The following is a 26256-nucleotide window of genomic DNA, read 5'->3' as shown; positions in this document are numbered from 1 at the left end:
TTGGTTAGTCTCTAAGGTGCCACAAGTACTCCTTTTCTTTTTGTATATATTTAATGTGTCAGAGGACTGAGAGGTTGTATTGAGGAGAGTTTTTGGTGACCTTGCTGTATAACTTCAGGGACCTTCTCGTATAATTTGGGCATAATTACCAACTAGAGATATATGGTTGCCACAGACATGATTTTTGTGACACAACTGTGGCTTTTAGGTTTTTACATAACAGGTTTTAATAACCCACTGAGCAAGGCATGTCAATGGATCCTTAACACACTAGTTTCTATACGTATGTCCAATATAGTCTAAGCACTGATTGTGCTGATTTTTTTCATGTTTTTAAACTATTCATTTCTTCTTTTAAGCAATATTTTGCTCAAAATAATGCCTCCATGGCAGTTTTTCATTTTTCTATAGATCTTTCTTTCTTTGCCATGACACTCAGTCAGTCTTATTTAGTACTACGTGATTAAGGAACGACTGGCCTCAGTCCGTGACAAAGAATAGACACAGTCCTTACATTGAAAAGCAAAGATTCATTTGGTCCATCCCCTTGGTTTACATATTGATGTTCGGTGAAAAGAACACACATCAAAAGGTTAGTTTAACCTTGACCCTTGTCAGTTGCCTGGGGACAGGAAGTAAAGTTCACTCTCTTACCAGCACTCCAGTGTGTTACACTTTTATTTCATCTAGTTGTATAGTTTTGTTCCAGGGATGAAGGCAGCTTTCTCTTATTTTCATTTATTTTATCTGTCTTCACAATATGATTTACAAGACTGGTTCACATTCTAATAATTCTTTGTGAGAAAAGGCCTTTTAAAATCTAATATCTAGCATAAATCTTTCCTTCCACAGTTTCCAGTCATGGCTATGCGTTTAATCCCCTTGTGGGTAGAACATGTAATGTTCTAGTTCCTTGTGTGTCCCCTTCAGAGACCTCAAAACTGGAATGAGATAACCTTTCAGTTTCCATTACTCGTGGAAGTGTTTAACCCTTTGAACCTCTTCAGATAGATTTTTCCATATAATAAATCAGCCCCTCTCGTTTGCTTTCTTTTGGGGCATGGGGAATTTATACACACGTCTGCCAGTGGTGTTAATAAGTTACTTACATATAATGCAATTTGTCCAAGAACTCACTAATGCAGATTTGTACTACAGAAATCTTCCAAAGCTAAGTCATTCCATGATGGAAATTGAAAAGGAAAGGAACACTAAGAAGTTTTCTTTGTAGTGCATATATAGATTGAGTAGTTCATTAGCAATAAAGAAGTCAAGCTGTATCAATCTTATAGCAATTAGTGTTAAATACAATTATAAATAAGTATATTGGACATCTTAAATATAAAATTACATGCAAAAATTATATTAAAATAACATTTTTAAGTTGCATAGACAAGCACTCAGAAGTTAAGAAATGCCAGAACTAAAGTTGCCTGTGCTTCAGTCACTACACACCTTCCAAATCCACAACAAATGAAACGTCTGGGGTCCCACAGACAACAGTTTCCTACACTTCACAACCCTTATGCATTCCCATAACATGGCCCATCATGTGCACTGAACTAGGCAGAGGAAAAAAATAGTATGTGATCATGTAATTAAAGACTGTATCCTAATGCATACATACAGGAGGGCCAAATGAAAATTGCACAGGCAACCTTAATTCTAGCATATCCTAACTTTTGAGCTTTGACTTTGCAACCTTAATAATGTTCTTTTAACACAATTTTGTGTGTGTGTGTGTAATTTCCTAGGTTTTTAAAAAAGCAAACCAAAAAAACAGATTCCACTATGAGGATCATCTGCTGGGTTAGAACCTTTAGATCTACATCTCAGTTCTTGCAACTGAAGCTAACAGAGTAACTGATAGAGGATGACAGGTTTCAGAGTGGTAGCCGTGTTAGTCTGTATCAGCAAAAAGGACAAGGTGTACTTGTGGCACCTTAGAGACTAACTAAAACAAGGTGGGTTTTAGCCCACGAAGGCTTATGCTCAAATAAATTTGTTACTCTCGAAGATGCCACAAGTACTTCTTGTTCTTTTTGCTGATAGAGGATGACAACTTATTACTGCTATGTGGACCAGCAGTAGAGGGGAATGAGACATTGTGCCAGAGGGTTTCAATGATATTTTTGACACCAGAGGAATGTTGAATCTTGGGTTTCATTGCAGGCTGTAGGGGAGTGTGCTCTAGTGGGCATAGATCCTTCTGCCCTCATTCCTCCCAGCCCTGATCCCTTCTGTCTTGTACCCTTCAGCCTGCCCCTCTACAAGTTCTGGTTTTTTACCCCAACTCTTCATGCCAGTGACCTCACCACCACCTTCCAGTCCTAGTTTCCTTGTCTAGACATTGCCAGTTTCTGCCCCTCCTCTCGTGTTCTAATCTTTTACATACCCCTTCCCCCACACTGGCTCCCAGTCCCAGTTCCTCTGCTGTTTCTCCCCCTCGCCCAGCTCCCAGTCTGTCGTCTTGTACAGCCACTATCCTTTCTCCCCCCCTTTCCTGGCTCCTAGTCTTCCCCTTTTCTTCCCCGTCTCCTTGACCCAGTCTTTTCCCTCTACTCTTTCTGCCCCCAGGCTCAGCTCCTCACCCCTCTGCATTCTAATCAGTTTGTTCCTCCTCCTTCTCCATGCTGCTGAGGGAACACTGAGAGAACAGGAGAGGCAGTCTCCCTGCTCTCCGTCCAGGTGCCTGGAAGCAGCCAGGATTAGCAATTGCAAGGATAGTCCTGCTCAGCCTTTGCAGCGAACATGCCCAGTGTAGATAGCATCTTTGGAGAAATTAGGTGCTACACTCTAACATGTCTCTACTGAGCATCTGAGAGTTTTCAGTGTCTTATAATTTGGTCATTTTTTATGGGGATGGCAAAAGGCACATATCTGACACAAAGGCCCATCCCTCTGCCAAATTTCAAGTTCATACTCCAAAGCATAGCAGACCTAGAGCTTCTCAGCAAAACAGTTGTAAGAACTTTTTTAACATGGGCAAAACATCATATTTTCCCCTAATCTCATTCTCAGTAATGGCTGGGCCATTTTTGCTAAAACTTGCAAAAATATTCAGCCTGAGGTAGACACCCAGCACAGGAAATTTCATCCTGAGCAATTAAAGTATGGCAAAGTTATTAGCAACTGAAAACAGCATATTATCGTGGGAAGTGTAGAGCAACCTTGTGCTACTAGCGCCCCCTATGATGATTTAGGTAAAGTAGTTGTTCTATGCAGAGGTATAACTTTTTGAGAATATTATGGTAGATAGTGGTTTAAATAACATGGCTTTTGAGGTATTTTATATTTTTCATGTTTACATATAACACTTTGTAACTTGTCTGACAGAGGCTGGCTACACACTATTGCTGTACGATGAGCTATTAGAATGGTCTGACCGGCCATTGAGAGAATTTCTAAACTATCCCATGCAAACAGAGTGGCAGCGCAAAGAGTATCTTCACCTTACAATCATCCAGAACTTTGACCGGGGAAAGGTAAGTGGGTTTAATTATCGATTTTTATCATGAGTGGGTAGTAGGATTGTAAAATCACCTCCAGTTTTCCAGTGTTTATTTCTTATATCCAGTGACTGCCATGTACGTGACTGCCATTTAAAAGTTAGCATTTGCCATAAATTACCACACGTGGTGTCTGAAATACTGTTGATTAGGACTTGCATAGCGCTGTTCAACTGGAAACCTCAGAGAACTTTACAAAAGATGGTGTTTTCCCCATTTTTCAGATGGGGAAACTGAGCCACATAAGGACAGAAGCATGCTGAATTCACACAAGTCAGTGACTGAGTTGGGAATAAAACCTAGGTCTCCTGACTCTTAGGCCTGTCCTCTATCTACAGAACCGTGCTGGCTCCCTTGAATAGCAACTGCAGCAGCAGTAATACTAATGATAATATTCAGAGGCTGCTGTTGGTAAGTTTTAATGGTGACCATAGCATAGTGCCAATATTCAGAAATCTTATCCCAAATTAGACAGAAACCATTGCTTATTGGTGTGAAGACTGGCACAAATATTGGCCGCCAATATTATCTGGTTTAAAATTATACTCTCTGCTTAATTTTTTACTTAAATCTCTCTCCTCAATCATTGATACACAGGTACACTATAATTTTTTGTAACTGGTGTAATATCCGTGTAAATTTTTGTAAGTAGTAGCATTAAAACTAATGTTGAATGCTGGTCAGCAATGAGTCAAACAAGTTAAGGATACTCTGAGCTTGTGAAATTGAAAACTTGTTTTCAACCAGATTGTTCCTCCCCCTACCTCAAAAAAAATCAAGGAAGGAATATTTTTCCTAATTTTTCTACTCTTCTATAAGTAAAATACATTTTATATAGGAACATATAACCAGTCGAATAAATCCCATGTGCCGTGCTGGAGGAGATGGGTATCACTTCATTAGTGATCTCCACCTTCTGCAGTGCACGGTGTGTCTTATCTCAAATGACTCCTTTTATCTGCTAACTCTGGAAATATACGGTTTGATGCCTCAAAGAGTCCAGAAGTTTAGTTAAGGAGTTTTGCCCTTATCAAGATACTGCAGACAGTGGGTATTATGTTCAAGTATGTTCAGTAACTGGGAGTGCAGTTCAGTCACCTACAAAGAAGGCGCTTTAATAACATATTGTGAATTGTCACACAACAGGTGTTGTCTGCCTTATATTTGTTGGCTACTGGGAAATTGTATCAATAATAGAAGATACTTGGAAAGCTATTTGAAATTGCCACAAAGCATGATTCCTCTCTATATTTCTGTAACCTGTTTGTCTACAGTGTTGGGAGAATGGCATCATCTTATGCAGGAAGATTGCAGAGCAGTACGAGAGCTATTATGACTACAGAAATCTCAGCAAGATGAGGGTAATGTACCGGGGTGCATTTTGGTCATTCAGAATAAGGAACTCCCTTTTGATTAGAGTTAAACAAAATGATTCTTAGCCTATTAAGTTTGGCCTTGTAAGCCTAATACGACTAGTATGCAATCCTTACCTTTGATTCTTATTTGTTCGCTATAATGTATATATCACCGGTGGCCAAACTTACCGACCCTCTGACTGACTTCTGGACAATCTCCAGAAGTTCGAGAGCTGGGGCGTACCTGCCGGGGCTTGGGGCTTCAGCAGAAGTGGAGCTAAAGCCCTGAGCCCTGGCAGGTGCTTCCCATAGAGCTGAAGCCCCTAGACCCCCTTTCCAGCTAAGCAGAAGCCAGAGGCGATGTATGGGGGGGGGCACATGGGTTCACCCCCCCCCATTTTTTTCCGGGGTTTGCTGGCTCTGCTCAGTCACATGGTGCCTCCCTCTCCCTGTGCGACAGCTGCTGGAGCCGGCAAGCTGGGAGCTGAGGTAATGGGGAATGGCAGCGGTAAACAGCTGGGAGCTGCAAGGAGAGCTGCTGCTTTTGCTGCTGCCTCTCCCCGTGGAGCTAACACCTGGGAGTTCTAAGGATTCCTGAGGGTATGAAGGGGGCCTGACTCAAGCTGTTGGGAGGGCCTGAACCTTTAAATTGTGGTTCCCCAACGCTCAGCAGGCCCCAGTTCTTCCTGTCAGAAGCCCCTAGCCCTACCACCCTGCCTCAGGGCAGAAGCCTTGAGCCCCTTCTCCCCCCAGTCTGGTAGGTGGAGAATGGTGGGGACATGAGGGTGCTCCACGAGCCACATTTTAACTTAAAAGAGCCACTGGTTGGACACACCTGATATATATGTATAAAGTATTCTGGGATATTTTCAGATTAAAAGTAAATGGATAGATTTTAAATGCTTCCATTTTGGGCAGCCACCCAAAACATTTTTAACACACAAGTGAGTACAAAGCTGTACTTTTGTTGTATTCATATTTCTAGCTAACACTATACCCAATCGCTCTGTTATGAGCAGCCGCCCACCTTCATTATGCTAATTGCTTGAAAAGCCAAGCAATCGATCATTAGTTCTGTATAAATATTTTTCTGAGAACCATGATATTTTTTTTAAAATGACAATTTAACAGTTCAGAACCTAAATGAGGGTTTTGTCCTCTCTCCTATTAGAAGCTTCCTGTTCCACTAAAAGGTTTTTTTAGGAACTCAAAAGCATATTTAATGTTTAGTTTGCTCTATTGGACAGATGGGCCAAACACATAAGAAGCAGCAAACTGAGTACTACCATAAAAATTTTGCCCTTAGTAATGCCTTTTCACAGCATTTTTTATCAAACATCATAGAGCAGACACAGTAAATTTAGTAAAAGTCACAGGTCACTAAATTTACTGTGACTGCTCCATGATTTTCAATAAAACATCTCCTCCTCCTCCTCCTCACTTTGACAGTTGGGCTGGGCACTGACCGTTTGTAACAGCGCCCCTCCGTCCAGACATCACAACCCTAATCCTGGCCCAATGTGGAAGATAGGCTGGGGCCTGAGGAAGAATAGAGAGGTCACCGGGATGGAGCACCACATTACAATGGAGGGGCAGCCAAACCTGAACAGCACTGCACCCCCATGCACCAGGTCCCAATGCCACTCACTGAAGTTTGGCCCCTCCACCTCCTCCTACCCGATTCATGACAGAGGGACAGCTGGGCCAAACCTGACCAGTGCTACAACCCCGCACACCATGTCAAAACACCTAGAATGGGCTGCCAGGTCCAGCCCTGTGGGACAGGAGCCACCACTGCGGGGTGAGTCACAGGCACACAAGAAAAGTCCCAAATAATGGGAAGATTATGCTATCTACCACACTTTTTCCCATCATGACAAACCTACATCCCTAGTCTTGCCTATTTCATTGGTTCTTGACATATCTATGTTGTGAGTATCTGAAAGACTGAAATGCTAAATAGTCATCCAGTACATATACACTGTTGATGTTAATCTGACTTTGTATAAAAATGAGGTTTCTTCATGTACTTTAAGTAGGGTGGCAATTAATATTACTTCTGATTACATTTCTCTCCAAAGTCTTCAATATTAGCAAATTAACAAAATTATATCAATAACTGCCTAATGTTGATCCTTTTCTTTTTATCACTATTTGTAAAATATTGACGGAGAACCTGTCTCTTGAGTCACATCAAGACAAATAGGAAACTTTGAAACCAAGTCACTTCGTGCCAATATTTTGAGTGAAACAACAACTGTGTATATTGGTCAAAGAAAGGATTTTTATACATTTTCTAGACTGGAATTTTCAAAGGAGCCCAAGGAAGTTTAGGTATTCAGCTTCTATTGATATTAAATTAGATTTAGACTCCTAACTCCCTTGGGCAGGATTCTTTGAAAATCCCAAACCTTAATGCCCTGTGCTCATGAAAATGCCCTTGTTATAGCTAGATACTTGAGTAATCAGCAGAATACTTGGGATTATGTTTCAAATTGGGTGTGTATGGGTGTGGTGGTGTGCGTCTGTGTGTGGGTGTGTGTATATAATAAGAATGGAGATGGTAAATTAGGAAGATTAAAGAAGAAAAACATGCACATCTTTATTATTCTAAGAGATTTGTGTGTTGTGATTTCTCACCCCAAAACAAACAAACAAACAAAAGCAAAAGGCAATATCTGTTCTTCCTAAGTGAAAATAACTGCATAAAAATTCTTGGAAGCTTTCAATCCACTGTAAAAGAGTCATCTAGTTCTCCTTATTGCTGATTAGAACTGCAATGTAATTCTAATACCTTGGGGCACTGAGCAGCCTCTTCTCTGTAAAAGCTTTAAGTATAAAACATATATTTCTTCTTCTCAATCTTATTCAGATGATGGAAGCCTCTTTGTATGATAAAATCATGGATCAACAACGTTTGGAGCCAGAGTTTTTCAGAGTTGGATTTTATGGGAAAAAGTTTCCATTTTTCTTGAGAGTGAGTAAATTCAAAATCAAGTTAATGCACTAATTCTATCAGTCATGCTTTCATTCATCTTTTCTTCCCCTACTTGAGAACTTGATTATGTCTTATGCCAGTTCTTCCTTTGTAGGAGATGGAAAACTCCAGGTGTTTTGTCTAAATGGGGTAGCCTCCTAATATTCTTTTAGGGGAGTGAGATGTTTGTTCCCACAGAATGGACAACAGCTCCTCCAAAACCATACATATCTTGAGCTCCAAGTGAGTCTCGGTGTACAAATGGGAGATCAGACCTCGGCTATGGGCTACTAGGGGAGCAATGCTTCCTCAAGAACCTTACTCCCATTTTGCTTTTATTAGTGACTTCCCAGAAACCTGTTGGTGTGTGTTTGGGGGTGGGGGCAAGGGTCTACTGAGCAAAGGGGCAATTAGGGAAAGTAATCAACACCACCCCTTTACCAAGTACAGACTAGGGATAACTTTTTCAAAGCTACCTATGTCTCACTTGTCCTCTTGACTTTAATGAGACTTAGGCTCCCAAGTGCCTGAGTCACTCTTGAAAATGGAACTTGGGTGCCTTTGACTAGTTTTCCCCTTTTGTTGATCCAGTTGTGCTGACTGGCACCTTTGAGACACAGCAAAGACTCCTTCCACTCTCCACAGCATCAATCTCATGGAGTCTGCTCCTCTGTACTCCCCCGCTCACACACTCAAACAGAGCAGTGATCTTGGTAGCCTGCAAGGGAGGACTTATTGGCCTGTGCAGGCTGGTAGGGAAAATCATAGTCTTGCTTTTAGTAGGTATAGTATGAAACTCCTTCCCCTTAAAAGAGGTGACACAAAACACATCTCGTGGGTATATTATTACTACTTGGTTCAAGCCATCTTCACAAATCTATTTTAAAATCTTAGGTTATAAAGAATTTAAGATTTGGAAAATTGGCAAGATTTGTCAATTGGTAGAATAAATCTTACTTAAAAAATCACTGCACGATAGATATTCAGTTGTTACTGATCTATACATTTGTCTCTGCCTTTTTTAATATGCTTTTCCCTGTGAGTTAATTACAAATGACACTGCTAAAGTACAGAGAACAGTTTTACTCTCTGTTGGCTTTGCAAGCACGCTTCAGGACTTACTATTTATATCTGCCTCAATTTTTTTAAGGCAAGTGGCTTGTTAATTATTGTGGTGAAGTCCTTAGATATGTTTGCTGTGGAAAGGGCTTCACTTCTTCAAATGTAAGTATCCTCAGCTATTATTTGTATTTGCACTCAAAGAATATCAGAGTTTATTTCACCAACAGCAATTCACAAGAAAGGCTGGCGCTCTCAGATGCGTATGGTATCTGTTTGTGTTCTCATGATTTTATAGAGATGATTATTATTTTTACCAAACACTGCTAAACAAAACCACTTCAAAAATACAGATAAAACAAGTGAATTTATTTAACATTATTGCTTGGGAAATGGTGAATGTGCATATTTATTCCTGATAAATTGGATAAAATCCTATAATATACAAAGATGAGGCCTTGTCTAAAGTCCTATGCCCAGGGGTATAGGAAGCTGATGAAGAAGAGTATTTCCATAGCACTTATGGGTATCAGCTCAACCATTGTAAACAATAAGTGCTGCATTGGGAATTCCAGCTCCTGGCATCTAATGGTTTATGTGAGGTTCATGTTGCACACACAAATGTTTAAGAAAGCCAACCTGACCTGGTGGTGCAGGGGAACAGTGAGCAGCCATGTGGAAGATTCAGAGTTGGAACTGGCTCAGCTACCCTCATTCTCTCTTTCCCCCTAAGGCGGGGCAGGCCAAATATATCAGACTGGTGATCTGTGCAGTCTTTAGAGGGAGAGGCAATAGGGATGCATTCTGAAGGATTCTTATCCCTTCCCTTTCTCCAAGGTACATATCTATAAAGCAAGATTTAGGACTAACCAGCAAAAAAATTCAGTACACTGCACAAAGGACGTATGACTCTCCTGTTGCCTTCACCATCCATTACTTTACATTACCCGTGCATACTTTCAGCTAGTAAAAACAGTGTTTGCCTTTCAGATCACGGCTTACAGAAATACGTAATGATTAGATTTTCCAGAATGCATCAAGCAATAAAATGTATTTTATATAGTGCAATTACATTTGCTTTCCTTTTGACTAAATCACTTTTTCCCTCTATATATTTGTTTTCTGCTTTTGCCTTTTGTTACTTACCTTTTTCTTTGTTCAAATAATGCAATAAGCATCCCCAGAAGCCCCCTTTTAAAAGTGTGTGTCTTTATTTATTTAATGGTACTCAGTTATTTTCATGTAACTAGCTCTGCTTCTTCTGTACAGAATAAGGAGTTTGTTTGCCGAGGACATGACTATGAGAGACTGGAGGCTTTCCAACAGCGAATGTTGAATGAGTTCCCACATGCCATTGCTATGCAACATGCCAATCAGCCCGATGAGACCATCTTTCAGGCAGAAGCACAGTGTATCCAAACTTTCACAAGATCATATTCTGCAGTTAATTTTTGCACACTTTTAAAAAAAAATTACATTGTTACAGCCAAATTCACGTGTGATGTAATTCCACTGAAATAATTGGAATTACATCAGGAAAGAATTTGACTTCTAACACTTTTTTTTATTCATAATTTCTTCAGGTAAATTATTTCCAGTCATTCTTTCATGTTTCTACATGGTTTTGTTTGTTTGTTTAAAAATCCTTGATGGGAGATCACTTGTTAAACATTTTGATTTCATTTAAATTAGTTTGCAGAACTGTCAGACTTTGAGCATTAGTATGTCAGTTTAAGTTGCAATAATACTAGTTCTTGATTTACAGAGCATGGTATCATAGGCTATGGGTGAAATCTGAAGGAGTATCCATAGTTAAATATTTTAATTTCCATATACTAGATAGCTGCATTTTAGAAGTAACTGTGACTTGTTAAAAGAAGTTAATGGTCTGGAAGCTTAAGGATGTGAACTTTCAGAATTTTTATTTCTTCACGCTTCAGGAACCAGTCTACTTGTTTTGCTGGTGATAAGTTAGTTTGGCCCTTAACTTTTTACATGTAGATCTGCAGATCTATGCAGTGACACCAATTCCTGAAAGCCAGGAGGTCCTGCAGAGAGAGGGCATCCCAGATAACATCAAGAGTTTTTATAAAGTGAATCACATCTGGAGATTCCGATACGACAGGCCATTCCACAAAGGGACCAAAGACAAGGAGAATGAATTCAAGGTACAGTACCATATAGTTTCCTGTACTACTGGTGCTGTATACCATTGTTCATAAGATAATTTATAGTTATGTGCTGAATGAATTAGATAAGAGTAAATTAAATGGACCCTGCAAATAATGGTAAATCAAGTGTCATTTCCATACTCTTCAGATTTTAATTAAAATAAGGAAGACAAACATAAGGCAAGATTGTCACTTGCCCTACATATCTGCACAAGCAAGTGAGAACACGTAAGAAGCCTGCTTACTTCCCTTCACACGCTACCTGCATAAGCTACCTATATAGCTTTGCAGGGGGAGAGCAGCACCCACACTGTTTGCTAAAACAGTTAAACTGGCACAGACTGGGAAGTAAAGTAATCTGTGCCAAGCATAGGGCATAGGTGATTCCTCCTGCGGAAGAAGGGGGAAGCAGGAACCAAATTGTGACTCTTTAAGTTACAATATGGTTCCTGGTCTGAGCTTGTGACATGACAACTACATGCTATCTTTTAATCCAGGTCCAAGCCACAAATTAGTCCCTAATAAATAAATTATTATTAATCCTATTAACAAAAATATTGGTGTGTGGAAAATTCACTCTTGCCTTTTCCAGTACCAACCTTCACACTGACCCACAAGACACTTAGAAACTCTTTCAGCATATGCCTGCCTGGTTATATATATATATGTACCTAGTCAAAGATATTCATCTCTTAGTAATGTATATATGAAATACATTTGTATATCTTGTGCTTCAATAAGGGAATTATTCAAATGGATAAAGTGCATTATCACATGTTGGTATTGCTGTAAACTTAGAGTAAGAACTATAAGGGTAATAAAAAGCACCATAAAAATGAGCTGAATGAATCAGTTGTATATTCTGATTAAAGTTTAGGATTCTTTAATTGTACTACTCTGATGTATTTTATATAAGCATTATATTATATACTGTGGAACCTTGTAATTCAACAGACTTTTATGTCACAATAATGCTTTTAAATTACTTTAAGATATTTCCCTAAAAGGCATTTAATAGTATTATGTGTTTGTGGGTGATGTATGCAATACACTTTGATATATTGTAGGACTTGATAAAGGAGAGTCAGTCACTCTTTTTAAACATAAGTATTTTTCCCATTTATTCCTCATTTCAGGAATACAAAAACTAGAAACTGTCCTTTTTCCCAATAGATTAGGTTGTGAGTAGCTTTCATCTGTAGTCCATTTAGAGAACAGAGACCAGGATAAAAAGAGTATCCTCAACTCATGAGATCAGCAGAAATTAATAGTCAGTTCTAGACGGTAAAAGAGAAAATTGTATATTGTATTCTTTTGGGTGGTCATTTGAGCAGATTTAGCTATTACCACATTACTGCCATTCAATATCACAAGAATGAAGAAATCCATCAGTTAAGAAAAGATCAAACAAACCACTGAAAATAGGGCAAGGTGGCAAAAGCAATGTGCATTCTAGATCACGTGTCTCCAAAAGAACAGCACACCAAATAATTTGCTTTTGTATTTTGCAGAGTCTATGGGTGGAAAGAACAACATTGATCTTAGTGCAGAGTTTACCTGGGATATCCCGTTGGTTCGAAGTGGAAAAACGTGAAGTAGTGAGTATGAAGAGATCTATTAATAGACTCTTGCTTCCAAGTTCATTTTGGATACCGGCTTAGCAACTAGGTTACTTCTTTATATGTACAGCATGTAATAAACCAGATTTAAAGATTTATTAGTAATATCTAGTGTTGCTAGTGGCAGGAATCCATCTCAGCCTGCTTTTTATGCTGAATAAAATGATTTTTAAATCCTTCTATGGTACCTAGTTCCCATAAATAACTGAATAGCACTGGTAGGAACCACGAACCATCATTATGATTGATTCAAACAATTCAAGACAAAAAAACCAAGAAAAATATAGTCAGAGGTGACACTGAATGTCAGCAAGTTATTTTCTTAGAACCTGGTACGACAGTGTTCACTGTTTAGAATATTTATGGCCTAACATGTCTCTTGGTATACTTGAAAGGTAATCTTTCTCAGGGCTCCCATTCTGCTAAAAGTGCCATGGGGGTGGATCCCTCTCTCTGCATGGAGCTCTATTAAAGTCACTGGGTCTCTGCATGGGTGCAGAAACCTGCCTATGTGAAGCTCATTGTAAGATCCAGGTCTAAAGTAGCAACCCGTTACTAACAGCTTGTAATTTATTGTTTTTCTTCATAGTCAAATTTCAGGGAAACTTCTCTAATACATTCAAAACATATTCTGAAAAATAATCCTTCTTGTTTAAAGTTCTCTAGCTAACTTGGCAAGCTTCAGGCCCTGAAGGTTGGCACATGCAAATATTCTCCCTCTTGCCAAAGAAGACAGTCCAATACTAATGGGAAACTAGTCCCCATTGAACGCAGGGTTACTGCTGTACAAATTATTTCCTTTCTTTTTTATGTTGTTATTTTGTTTGTCAGTCTTTCTCTCATCCTTCTGGTATAGTCCTAACTGAAAAACAGCTACTCAATTTAGTACAAATCAAATGACACAATTCTGTGTAAAGCAAGAGAAAATCTGCTAGCCGATTGGTACTGTGGCTGCTGCTCCAGCACACACAAATTCCCAGATTAATACAGCACAGCCCAATATTTTGCATAAAAAATGTCACCTCAAAACAGCAGGAGACCCTCCCGTAGGTACCTTTATCACCATTACAGTCAGTTTTTGCCAGCAATTATAGCTGAAATACTACAGTTTCCTCTATGCTTAGCATAGCACATACTTGCGTTGTCTCAAATACCACTGGGTGGTAACATTTGGTAAATGATGACAGCTATAGAGGCCAGAGAATAGTCTATTCTCTACTCTAGCTACTGAATTATAAAATTTCTTCTGCCTTTCCTGTCTTCTTGCAGTATATATTAGCAGCTAGGGAAACTCCTCTGACCCTTCAGTAAGGCACAGAAATCACTCCGGGCCTGATAATGAGTGCCCTGTTAATTTCACCAGGAGTTAAAGGGCTCAGTATTTTGTAAGTGTTCACCAGCTTTGCAGAGTCAAATAATATGAATTGCTGATGGAATTTGGTCCTTGCTTGTGTGGTTGAAGTCATTCTGTTTTTGACCCCATATCTCACAAGGCAACCCAAGCATGTAGGAATTATCTACAAATATATGAGAAATTAGTAATACATAATAACCTTGTTTAGAGTCTAGAATTCAGCAAAAACAGCCTTTAATAAATTATCTGTTAAATATTTGAGAATTAAGCATGTTCTTGGTGATTTTTTTCCCCCCCAGGTGGAAATGAGTCCCCTCGAGAATGCTATTGAAGTGCTGGAAAATAAGAACCAACAGCTGAGAACTCTGATTAGTCAGTGTCAGACCCGACAGATGCAGAATATAAACCCACTCACAATGTGTCTGAATGGGGTCATAGATGCAGCAGTTAATGGTGGAGTTGCTAGGTACCAAGAGGTAAGCAGTTTATTTATAAAATATATTTTACGGATCTATCGTATTATCTGTTTCATGCATAGTTTTACTAATTTTAAGCTGTTTCTGTCTAACTCTTGCTCTGTATAAGAGCATACAGATGGTATTATATATAATGGATGCAAATAGTACTAATAGAAACTGCATTATACATAATCACCTATACTAAAATAAATATCAAAGGTGATATTAAATGTGTGATTTTTTTTAATTTTATTATTTACATTTGAGTGTAAGTAGCACTATAAAATTATCATAGTGATAAGTAGATCCAGAATTATCTTGCATTCTTTGATGGTTACTTGTTTTTTGTTTTTTTGTTTTTTTGATGGTTACTTGTGAAAGGTTAAGCCACTCTATTTAAAATTAGTTTTATCACTCTTTCCTACATTGTGTCAGCTTCTTTTTAGGTCAGGAGACAGTTTTGAACAGTTTTCTATTTCTTAATGAGGTTGTTCTGCCAATAACACTGTTACATTTATTCCTTAATAAGAAAGGGTGTCTGTGACAACTTGTTCTCCTAGATCTTCTCCAAGTCTTTCAAGAAACCGATCTTCCTGGGAAAGTCTAGAAGGAAACAGTGTGTGCAATTGAAAAGTATTTTGTTTGTCACCTCTAACCTATATTCTTGCTGAAGAATTGTTCATGATCATCATCACGCTTGGGTCACCTTCATGATTACCTTAAATTTTTGGAATATTATCCCTGGGCAGAGTTCTGTGGTATGTTGAAGCTGCAGCTCTGAGTAAAAAAGAAAGGATGTGAACACTACGAGTACTAGCTTGTTCTTGACATTTTCCCCAGAAGTCTTATAAGATATTTCTCTGTGTGTTGGAATCCCCCTACCATAGTATGAGAAGGTGAAGAAGTTGAATAACAGGCTTCAACCTACCCTGGAAACAATGGTCCACACCTAGCCATTTCAAAACATCTCATTTCAGATGCTGTCATCTCTTACACCTCTGGAAGCTGAGAGATAACACAGTGTGACTGAACACCAGTCACAAACTATGGGCCCACTGTAAATTAGTGCCCACTTGATCATTTGCTGCCAGCATCTCAGACTTACACTAAGCCCTTCCAAAGATACTCACTGACTCAGTAATCTGCACTTGGATAGTTGAATGTTGCTAATCACCTCTCTTGCCGTGTGAAAGAAGAAGCTGAATACCACTTTGCCCACTTGACCGAAAGGTCAAAAGCAGTTTAAAGATTTACTGCTCACTCAGTATGTCAGATTTTTGAAGGCAGCAACTGAAGTAAGATGAAGGAAAATGAACCTGACACATTGTTGGGATGTACTGCTAATGCAGAAACAAATCATGAATTGTTAAACTAAAAGTTTTAGCCTGCTGCCTATTCCTCCCCTGTTCCTGTGATCTATGATCAACCCATATATTCCCCTCCATCCCGGGTGACACATAGTTGGTCCCTACCCCTTTTTCAGCTCTCCCCCTCACACACTTTTTTTTAAAGCTGGGGGAGGTGAAAGAAAATGTAAGACCATGAATAAATGAAACTGCTCTTGTTCTTTCTTTTCTAAGAAATAAGTGACCAAGGTAATATCTTTTATTGGACCAACTTCTGTTGGTGAGAGAGACAAGCATTCAAGCTTACAGAGAGCTCTCTTTGGGTCTGGGAAGGTACTCCGTGTCACAGCTAAAATACAAGGTGAAACAGATCTCATTTTATCATCTCATTATTTTTTCTCCTCTTCCTCCATTTCACAAAGGCATCACTCCATAATTGCTTTCCCTTACTTTCTCTTCTCTTCCCTTCTCTACAGGGCCACATACTCAATGTGTCTGTCCCCTTTCCAGCCCTGGATCTTCAGGCCTAAGCTCAGGGTAGACCTGAACTGTGAATACAGGCTCTTCAACAGATATCATCCTCCCTATTGCAGCATCCCTCACCCCAGGATAGGCCAGGACCCAGAAAACAGATTCTTCAGTCAACCCCTTCTTGCAATCTAAGTTCCCTCCGCAGGGCCAAAAAGCACCCATCTCCTATTGTCCATGCTGTTTCTTAACACTCCTCCTTCTTTGGGTGCTTGCTCATGTCGATTCCATTCTAGGTGTGTGCACGCCCACGTGCACAGTCGTTGGAAATTTTTGCCTTAGCAATATCCGTAGGGTCGTCTGTGGCACCCCCTTGAGTGCCGCACCCATGCGCTGGTATATTAGGTGCCACCAGCCTTACAGCCTCTCAATTCCTTCTTACCACCCATGACGGTTGGTTGGAGCACCTTGTCTTGCATTGCAAATGTGTTAGTGGTTCTTTACAGCCCACTGTCTATCTTCTTTGTATATAATTTGTAGGAACTTAGTTAGCCATTAAGTTAAGTGTTAGGTTAGTTTGGTAGTTAGAGTCCCAGCTGGGACTTCGCCCCAGAGCAGGGCATGCCCTGTTCCCCCAGCTTCAAACCATGCTCGTCATGCAACAGGCCGATACCTATTAGTGACCCATGACAGCTGTTTGAAGTGCTTGGGGGAGTCCCAGAGAAAGGACAAGTAAAGAATCTGTAAAAACTTTCACCCTAGAATCCAAAAGGAGCAGGATATCCGCTTGAGGGCCTTCCTCATGGAGGCAGCACTTCTTCCTGTGTTGGAGCCCTCCCGCTCGGACCCCACGCTGAGCACCTTGGCATCGGTACAGAGTGCACCGCCAGCAGTGGGCTCCGCTCAGCACTGTTCCCCCTCGTTGGTGCCTAAGAAGCAGCAAAAGAAGAAGAGCACCCCAGCACCAGAGGGGAAAGGGCCTTTGAGCAAAGGACCTATGTCAAGCCAGGTGCCCACCCCGGAGCTTACTGTGGATACCGCTGTGATCAGACTCTCTAGCCTGGCCAGTGATCTGCCTCCAACTCCCCGGCTTCTCCTAGGGCACTCGTTGCCCAAAGCAGCCCTGGCGGCTAAAGAACAAGCAGGCTGTCTGATACTGCTGTTGCCGCGCCAGACTCAGCTAAGATCCCAAAATTTAAGGGCAAGCCAGTCATGGACCTGCCACATACAGCAGTGGAGCATCCTCTCTGGACCTCAGGCATAAATCCCCATCTCCACAGCCTAGGACCCCGGCACCACTCTCTCCCTACGAGGCATGGGACGCTGGAGTCGAGGCACTGATCCCCATACCCATGGTACTGGCAAGCTTCCCACCAAAGATCGCTGTGGCGCAGGTCACCCTCGCTTACACGGTCTCCCAGATGTCAGTCCCCACAGGGGTGGAGTCACTCCCTATCATGACACCAGTCTCAATCTCCTTGGTACTGTTTGTCAAGCAGGCACCAATCCTTGCCCGCATCTCACCGGTCGCCAACTAGGTCAGTCAGCCAACTCAGGCCTCGACATCTCCGCCTTGGTCGCCGGAAGGGCAATGGTCGGAGTCAGACTGGGAGTTCAGCCGCTTGCCGAGGAGTGGAGATTCTCTGCCGACCCGCAAGACCAGTACAGCATCTGCAGCTGCGGCATGGCAGCAGGGATAGTAGCCCACACAATGGCCATGCTGGAACCCATGGTGTGTGTCCATAATGCTGGTCCCGTATTCCCACCAGTCTTCCCTGGCTGCCTCTGGCACCGGAGTCAGAACACGACACTGACTCCAAAGCAGGGACAGTGCAGCAGGCTTCAACACCCAAGGAGCCATCCCCAGAGAGGGAAGGTGAACCGGCCCCTCCCCCAGCAGTACAATCATCGTCGTCTCCAGATGAAGTGGTGGCAGGTCCCTCCCAAACAGGCAGTCCCCTCGACGACTTCCAGGAGCTCCAGGCCCTCCTTAAATGCTGGCTGCCAATTTGAACTTAAAAAGTAAGTTCGCGGAGGACTCCAACAACCTCTTTAATGTTATATCCTCCTCCGGTGCCTGTCCATGCAGTGGTCCTTACGATTGCCAAATCGCTGTGGCAGACACCCTCTTCCATTCCGCCTACTTCTAAGAAGGTGGAAAAGAAGTATTACGTCCCTGCAAAAGGGTTTGAATATTTGTGCACGCACCCTCCAGCGGCATCACTGGTCATGTCCACTGTTAATGAAAGGGACAGACAGAGCCAAGTCAGTGGCACGCCAAAAAACAAAGATGCCAAGAGACTAGACTTGTTTGGCAGAAAAGTTTATTTGACGGCAAGCCTGCAATTTTGGGTTTCTAACCACCAGGCCCTGTTAGGCAGGTACAATTTTAATAGCAAATTCAAGGAGGCCCTCCCACAGGACCGAGCCCAGGAGTTTGCCGCTTTGGTGGAAGAAGGCACAGCAGCCGCTAGAGGGGCCCTCCAGATGGCCTGGGATGCTACGGACTCACCGGCCAGGGTGGTCGCCTTGGTGGTGGCCAAGAGGCACATCTGCAGTCCTCCAGGTTATTCCAGGAGATGCAGGTCACCATTCAGGACTCCTCTTTGAGGGGGCAGGGCTCTTCTCCATGCTCACGGACACAAGGCTTCACGGCCTTAAAGACTCCTGGGCCACCCTCTGCTCCTTGGGCCTTCATACCCTCAGCAGACCAGGAAGCCGTTCAGCCCTCCACCTCCCCAGTCTAGGTCCTGCGGGACTCCCCAGCTGGGCACCTACAGGAGAAAGGATAGAGGCTAGGGGTCTAAGCCGCGTTACACGTTGTTTTCCCATTCGTCTGCTCAGCCTGGCCCTTCCAGAAACCAAGGAGGCCAGAAGCAGTCATTTTGAGGGTGTGCTTGAGGATGGCTCCTCAGTCAGTTCCCAGGATACGCCCTCCCACTCTTTCCTCAACCGCTGCGCCCCTTCCGGTCGGCCTGGTCATGGCTGACCTTGGACCGTTAGGTGCTCAAAGTAATATCTTCAGGGTACACCCTGCAGTTCGTGACTGACCCTCCCTCCCACCCCTCTTCCCCATCCCTCTTCAGGGACCCGTCTCACGAGCAACTCCTCGTTCAAGAGGTCGAGAACCTCCTGCGCTGGGGGCGGCAGAGGAAGTCCTTCGGGACATGAAAGGAAAAGGGTTCTACTCCCGCTACTTCCTAATCCTATGTCACCTCAACAAGTCTCTCAAGAAGTTGAAGTTTCATATAGTCTCCCTGCCCTCCATCACCCCCTCCTTGGATCTGGATAACTGGTACAGTGCCCGCAACCTGAAGGATTTCCATATTTCCATTTTCCCAGGGCACAGGCACTTCCTCCATTTTGTGCTGGGCCAGCACCACTTCCAATTCACAGTGCTGCTCTTCAGTCTCTCGTCAGCCTCAAGGGTATTCACAAAGTGCATAGCACCAGTGGCCGCTTACCTGAGGTGCTGGGGTGTTCACATTTACCTGTACCTCAACAACTGGCTGATAAAAGGCTGGTCCCGGGATCAAATATGGTGGCATCTTGATCCGGTTTGCTCCACCTGTCGTGACCTGGGGCTGTTAATAAATGAGAAAAAGTTGACCTTAATTCCAGTGCAATGCATAGAGTTCATTGAAGCGGTCCTCAACTCTACTCAGACCAGAGCCTTCCTCCCCGAGGCTCGGTTCCAAGCCATGGCAGACTTGATCTTGTGGATGCAAGCCCATCATCTCACCACCAGTCACGCATGCCTGCGATTGTTGGGCCACAATGGCGGCCTCCACTTACATAGTCCGGCACGCATGGCTCTGCCTCAGATCCCTGCAGGCGTGGCTGGTGTTGGTCTACGTCCCCAACAGACACAGAATGGACCATGTGGTCAGGGTCCCGGACCTGTACTGTCATCACTCACTTGGTGGCAGAATCCTGCATTAGTGTTGGAGGGAGTTCCCTTAGTGGCTCCGTCCCCATTGGTGACCCTCATCTCTAATGCCTCAGACCTGGGGTGGGGAGTCCACCTGGGCAATCTCAGCATGCAAGGCCATTGGTCATGTCACGATCGCTTCCTCCACATCAACGTCGGGGAGCTCAGAGCAGTTCTCCTGGTCTGCCAAGCTTTCCTACCTCACATAGAAAGCAGGGTGGTCCAGATCCTGACAGACAATACAGCTGCTTATGTTCTATATCAACAAGCAAGACGGAGCCAGATCGTCTTCCCTTTGCCAAGAAGCCCTCAGGCTCTGGGACTTCTGTACTACATGACATTCATCTCATAGCTGCCCATCGGGGCCAGGAACGCTTTGGCAGATTGCCTCAGCAGGACCTTGTCATCTTGCCACCAATGGTCCCTCCATCTGGAAGTGGTCAGCATCTTCTACCAGAGGTGAGGGACTTCCCAGGTGGACCTGTTCACACCCAGGCAGAACAGGAAATGACACGTTTTCTGCTCAATTCGGGGGGTCGACAGAGGCTCCTTGTCGGACGCTTTTCTGCTCCCATGGTCAGGGGCTCTGTTGTATGCCTTCCCCCCAGTGCCGTTAATTCACAGGGTCCTCATGAAGATGAAGCAGCACAGGGTGAAGGTGATCCTCATAGTGCCGGCTTGGCTGCGCCAGCACTGGTTCAGCATGGTGCTGGACCTCTCGGTGGCTGCTCTGTTACAGCTGCTGCTCAGGCCAGACCTGCTGTCCCAAAACCACAGCAGTCTTCTGCATCAGAACCTGGTGGTTCTGCACCTAACAGCTTGGCTGCTGCATGGTTAAATGCGGAGAAGCAGGAGCGCTCGGCCGGTGTTCAACAGGCCCTGTTGGACAGCAGAAAGCCCTCCACCAGAGCGACCTAAATGGCCAAATGGAAGCGGTTCACTTATTGGACCTCGGATAAAGGCTTTTTATACAAGAAATGGCTGCCATTTATTTGTGCAGGTGATCTCTGTGTATAAGTTGCATATCAGTTTGTTCAAAAAGAACAGCAGTACCTTTAAATATGAAAATGGGTCTATAACTGTGATACGTGATTTTATTATTCTGTACTGCTGTGGGAAGAGTTGGGGTTTTGTTTTGAAAAACCTGGTGCCTTAAAGCTGTTGTAAACATATCCATCAAAATTTGTTGTGACTTTGCGCTGTGATTATGTTCTGCTCAGGCATTCTTTGTGAAGGAATATATATTGAACCACCCAGAGGATGGGGAGAAGATCACACGCTTGAGAGAGCTGATGCTTGAGCAGGTAAAATGTAGAAAAGACAAAGCAGAGAGCCTGCTGTGTATTCTAGCTGAAATTGATATGTTCCCAGATAAGATATGAAATTGCAGTGTTTAGCTGCTCAATGGCCCTCAATATTTTCTGTATAAGTTTTCAGATAGCCTGCAACTCCCTATAAGTAGGTTTAAAAGTGTAGTTAACTTAATCTCTCTGATCCTCTTCATCCTCTTTTCCTCTGTCCAAAAAAATATAAGTGGACCAGTAAGAGGCAGAACTTCCTTTCATATGATGGCAAGTATTTGTTTTATTTGCATGTTGTTACATATTTTACCACTACGACGGACTGACACTGCTATGACTAAAAAGTATATTGTAGCAATAATACAACTTGTATTATGTTAATTAAATAATTAATTATTTTTAAAAACCATTCCACAAATACTTGCCTGACTAGGAAATAAAAATAGACTGCAACTAAGGAATTGAGAGGATGCACGTTATATAAAAATTTACGATCACTATTTGATCTTTGAACTGTTTTTCTCCTTTTTTCCTGTTATATTTGTTTTTATTGTGTGGTTTGAATTACTTAATGTAGACGTTACTATTTATGGAAAATAAAGATAAATGAGCTGCATAGTTTGTGATGAATTGAAAGGAAGAGAGGTGCTGGGAAATAACATTATTGACTATGTCTACTTTTTATTGTGATATTTTATTTTCCCCTTTGTTTCACCAATAAAATAAAATTTGAAAAGGAACTTTAAATATTCACTTGGTTAAGTGATAAGCTGGATAAACTTTACCTACTTGCTAAGCTGGTCAAAAACATCCAACAAAACATTTTCCAATAAAAAAGGTTTTTTTTGTCAAAATAGAAATTTTCTGCAGGAAAAATCAGTTTTGGCTGAAATTTTCATTGGGAAAAACCTAGATGAAATGTTTTGTTTCTACATGTTGACCCCATAGACTTCCATGATGCACTGCAGTGGCTCAGTTGCAGGGAAAGCCATGATGCATCATGTAAGATGGAGTCCAGCTGGAGAGCAGGGCCCCTACGAGAGAATGGGGCACAAGGGATCCAAGGGTAAACTCCGATGAGGCACCACAACACCTCTAGCAGAAGCAGAAATTAATGTTGACCTGCACTGAAACAAAATGGTTATTTTCACCTGTGATGGTGAAGTCAATGCAGCTCTGCTGATTTACACCCACTGAGATGCTGGCCCAAAATGTCTGCTGGATGCTCTCATTCAAAGATATTACAGCATAATGTAACTATTCTATTTTACATTAAAGTTTATTTGGCTCATCACTTAACCAAGCCAAAGTTTTAAATCCATCTAAGTAAAGCTGAACAAGATAATAAGTGATATGTTTTGGTACTATTACTCTCAAGCCTGGTGGACTTTTGTCCTTCATATAAAGCCACCACATTAATTATCACTGCTCAGGAGATACCTGGTAGAGGAATAACATGGGTTCTGTAGTCATAGCAGGATGTGCATTCCAAGAACTGTGTTTGGACACATCCCTGTTGTCTGCCCAGACCTGCTGGCTCCTTACCAGAGTTGTCATCTCTCACGTTTCTATGCAGTGACATTTCCTTCCCAGTATTGTTTGGGGAAAGTCTTCATTCATATTTTTAGAACTGCTTATTCATACATTTCACACCGAGTCAGGTTTTCTCTACACATTCAACAAAGCCACTGGTATCAAGCCAGCTAAGTTCTTCTGAAAATCAAGCAGCACAAAGAGGAAAAAAGTAAATGTTTTTGACTAGATGCCTGGTTTTGGCCTTAGGCTTTGTTTAATATCAAGGTCCTTCTAAAATATGTATTTCTGTGGATTCATAGCATTGTAACAAGGAGGTTAATGATGGAAAGCAAAAATTAAACTGAAATGCAATGTCTTTCTCCCCTTTTTTTGTGAAGGCCCAGATTCTAGAATTCGGATTAGCTGTACATGAGAAGTTTGTGCCTCAGGATATGAGACCTTTACACAAAAAGCTAGTAGATCAGTTCTTTGTGATGAAGTCAAGTTTGGGAATACAGGTATGTGAGCAGATGTACTGACAGGCCATGGGAATAGCTTAGCCGCAAGGACTGCTTCATTTGAACATGGTTGTTAGTTCTGCTAAGTGACAAAGAGTGACATCTTTTGGTTGCTTGGTTGCATTACATTGTTGTAGCACTGGAGCTTCTCTCCACTTTTTAAAATTATCATGTGACTAAAAGAAAAATAATCATTTTACTTTGTCAAAGGAAAATGTTTAATATCACTGAAAAAAATACTTTAGCTTCTTAGATATTAATATTTAATGCACCTAATTCAAAATGAAAAGGTACAGATAGTGAATTGAAAAGGTATGTCACAAAATGCTTGATGGTGCTTTTCCTATTCTAATTAACCTTTTTTTAACCAATAATTAGGAATTCTCTGCATGTGTGCAAGCTAGTCCGGTTCACTTTCCTAATGGAAGCCCTCGTGTATGTAGAAATTCAGCGCCTGCTTCTATGAGCCCAGATGGTGCCAGGGTAATTCCTAGACGCAGGTAAATGAAAGATTAAATTACCAGGAATTTCTAGTTTTTGGCACTTTCATACAATGTACTAGAACAATTTTTCTCTGTGGTGTAGTTTATCATATATATGCTTCTTAATATATCAGTCCACAGGCATCTGCAGACATCCATAGCAGATAAAAATCACAGTATAATAAATAAACCCAAATTAGAGTAGATGAGATAAGAGATGGGAGTGTTTATTTTCTCTTGGTACCCTATTGATGTTTAATAAATTGGAAAACTTGGAATAGGAATTGACTAAATCAATTTTTTATTTTTTCCTGTAACAGTCCATTAAGTTACCCAGCTGTAAACAGATATTCATCCTCCTCATTGTCATCACAAGCCTCTGCTGAAGTCAGCAATATCACTGGGCAATCAGAAAGCTCTGACGAAGTTTTCAACATGCAGGTACAAAGTATTGCCATAGCTAAGCTAAATATGATCTTATTGTGAGTTTTCTCACAAGAAAGCACTAGATTTATTTACTCACTATCATCTTCTATTTAATTTAGAATTGTGATTGAAAGAGTGTTAAAAGCTTTTTTTATAAACAGACCTTCATATTCTATGTGCTGTCAGCGTTCGTTAGTTATAGAGAATGATTATTATTTACATAACTATAACAGTCCAATTTGAAGATATAAATGCATGTGAGAAAAGTTATTTAAAGCTACACAATCTAACACAAATCCATTTCTTTTCTCTAATCAGACCTTTCGGTCTAATTGTCATTAACACTGCGGCAAGTTCAAAATGTAATAAATTATATTCATATTATTTACATCTGTTTGCTGCTTAGAGCTCTTGGAAAACTAATGTAACAAATTATAACTCTCTGCTCTGGGCAAAACGTTTGTGTAATAGATATGAAGTGTATTTGTATTTTACAAACTTGTATGTATGATGTGATCATAAGAGTGTCTCATCTACTTCCAGCCAAGTCCATCTACCTCAAGCTTGAGTTCTACTCATTCCGCTTCACCTAATGTGACCAGCTCTGCTCCATCCAGTGCCAGAGGTTAGTGCTTGTCCACTAAGAAAATGGCTCTCAATACACTAACCCACTGATTCTCAAATTATTGCCTGTGTGACACAGAATGCAGTTTATTGTCAGAGGAAAGTGAATTGTTGGGAGGGGAACAATTGGATGTCTCTCTCTGTGTTATGAAATTGGCCCACAGAATTTAAGTGATCAGTATTTCAATGCATTTTAGTGCATTAAGTTATCTTTTGGGGGGGGTTTTATATTCCAGCTTCTCCTTTGTTATCTGACAAACATAAGCATTCCAGAGAAAATTCTTGCCTGTCCCCAAGAGAGAGGCCATGCAGTGCCATCTACCCGATTCCTGCAGAACCTTCACAGGTACCCAGTTTGTTAGGGAGATCTATTCACATTTACTCTAATGCATATGATGATAAAGCTTCTTTAACTTCGTCTCTAATTCAGCAGGAAAATTTTATTTTAGAAGAGATGAGAGAAATCAGTATGAGAAAATTTGGGCACTTCCTCATTTGTTAATGTTCAGATGTTTGCAGATAGGACAGATAATTGCCTACCTCTACTGCCTCTACCCACTGTTGTTACTTTTGGTAGGTAGGCATTCCTCTGAACTGGCAACATGATGAATACATTGGGAAAAAGGAAAGGTTTTCTGCATATTTATAGGCAATATTAGTTTAGTAAAATATACAGTACATACCAAAGAGAAGAAACAAGAACTGAAATGTGAATCTGCTTAAATTGATCTACTCTGTGGTTACCATCTGCCCAGTGTAGACCTGGTTTTGATATAAAATCACAGATGAGGGAGATGCAAAGGTCATATAGTCCATCTCCCTGCCATTATGTGACTGTTCTTGTGTGAGCAAAGAAAAGTGGAAGGGCTGTTACAATAGCAGTTGTGCACTGTGAGCTTCCATTCTCCTTCCTCTGAAATATCCTAAATACTGGCCATTGTTAAAGGCAAGATACACTACTAAGCCAATCGCATATGGCAGTTCCTAAATCCTTATGTCATTTCAGAGAGGAAGGACAAATAGGAAAGGGGAGGCGTTTTTTCTAGCATGGGAGTGAGAAGGGAGGAGAGAGAGGAGAAATGAGTTTTCACTTTAAAATCACCATCTTTGAATCCTAAATCGGAATATCCCTATCCTTTTAGT

At 41.5% G+C, this 26256-nt stretch overlaps 1 protein-coding gene across 7 annotated transcripts in view; it reads left to right on the top strand.

The window, feature by feature from the left end:
• The window catches only part of DOCK4 (dedicator of cytokinesis 4), a 414714-nt gene that overhangs the window by 371767 nt on the left and 16691 nt on the right, over positions 1 to 26256 (top strand). For all 7 annotated transcript variants that reach the window (XM_048836082.2, XM_048836079.2, XM_048836080.2 and 4 more), the window contains 13 exons: positions 3337 to 3485; positions 4784 to 4870; positions 7737 to 7841; positions 10170 to 10311; positions 10902 to 11068; positions 12583 to 12669; positions 14344 to 14520; positions 21468 to 21551; positions 23462 to 23581; positions 23960 to 24081; positions 24384 to 24504; positions 25033 to 25114; positions 25350 to 25459. In XM_048836082.2, the coding sequence (XP_048692039.1) occupies positions 3337 to 3485; positions 4784 to 4870; positions 7737 to 7841; positions 10170 to 10311; positions 10902 to 11068; positions 12583 to 12669; positions 14344 to 14520; positions 21468 to 21551; positions 23462 to 23581; positions 23960 to 24081; positions 24384 to 24504; positions 25033 to 25114; positions 25350 to 25459 (1553 nt within the window). The remainder of the gene's footprint in view (positions 1 to 3336; positions 3486 to 4783; positions 4871 to 7736; positions 7842 to 10169; positions 10312 to 10901; positions 11069 to 12582; positions 12670 to 14343; positions 14521 to 21467; positions 21552 to 23461; positions 23582 to 23959; positions 24082 to 24383; positions 24505 to 25032; positions 25115 to 25349; positions 25460 to 26256) is intronic.

This window comes from Caretta caretta, chromosome 1, assembly GCF_965140235.1.
Source record: "Caretta caretta isolate rCarCar2 chromosome 1, rCarCar1.hap1, whole genome shotgun sequence".
NCBI classification, from domain to species: domain Eukaryota; kingdom Metazoa; phylum Chordata; order Testudines; family Cheloniidae; genus Caretta; species Caretta caretta.
This window is presented reverse-complemented; position numbering and strand designations above follow the sequence as displayed.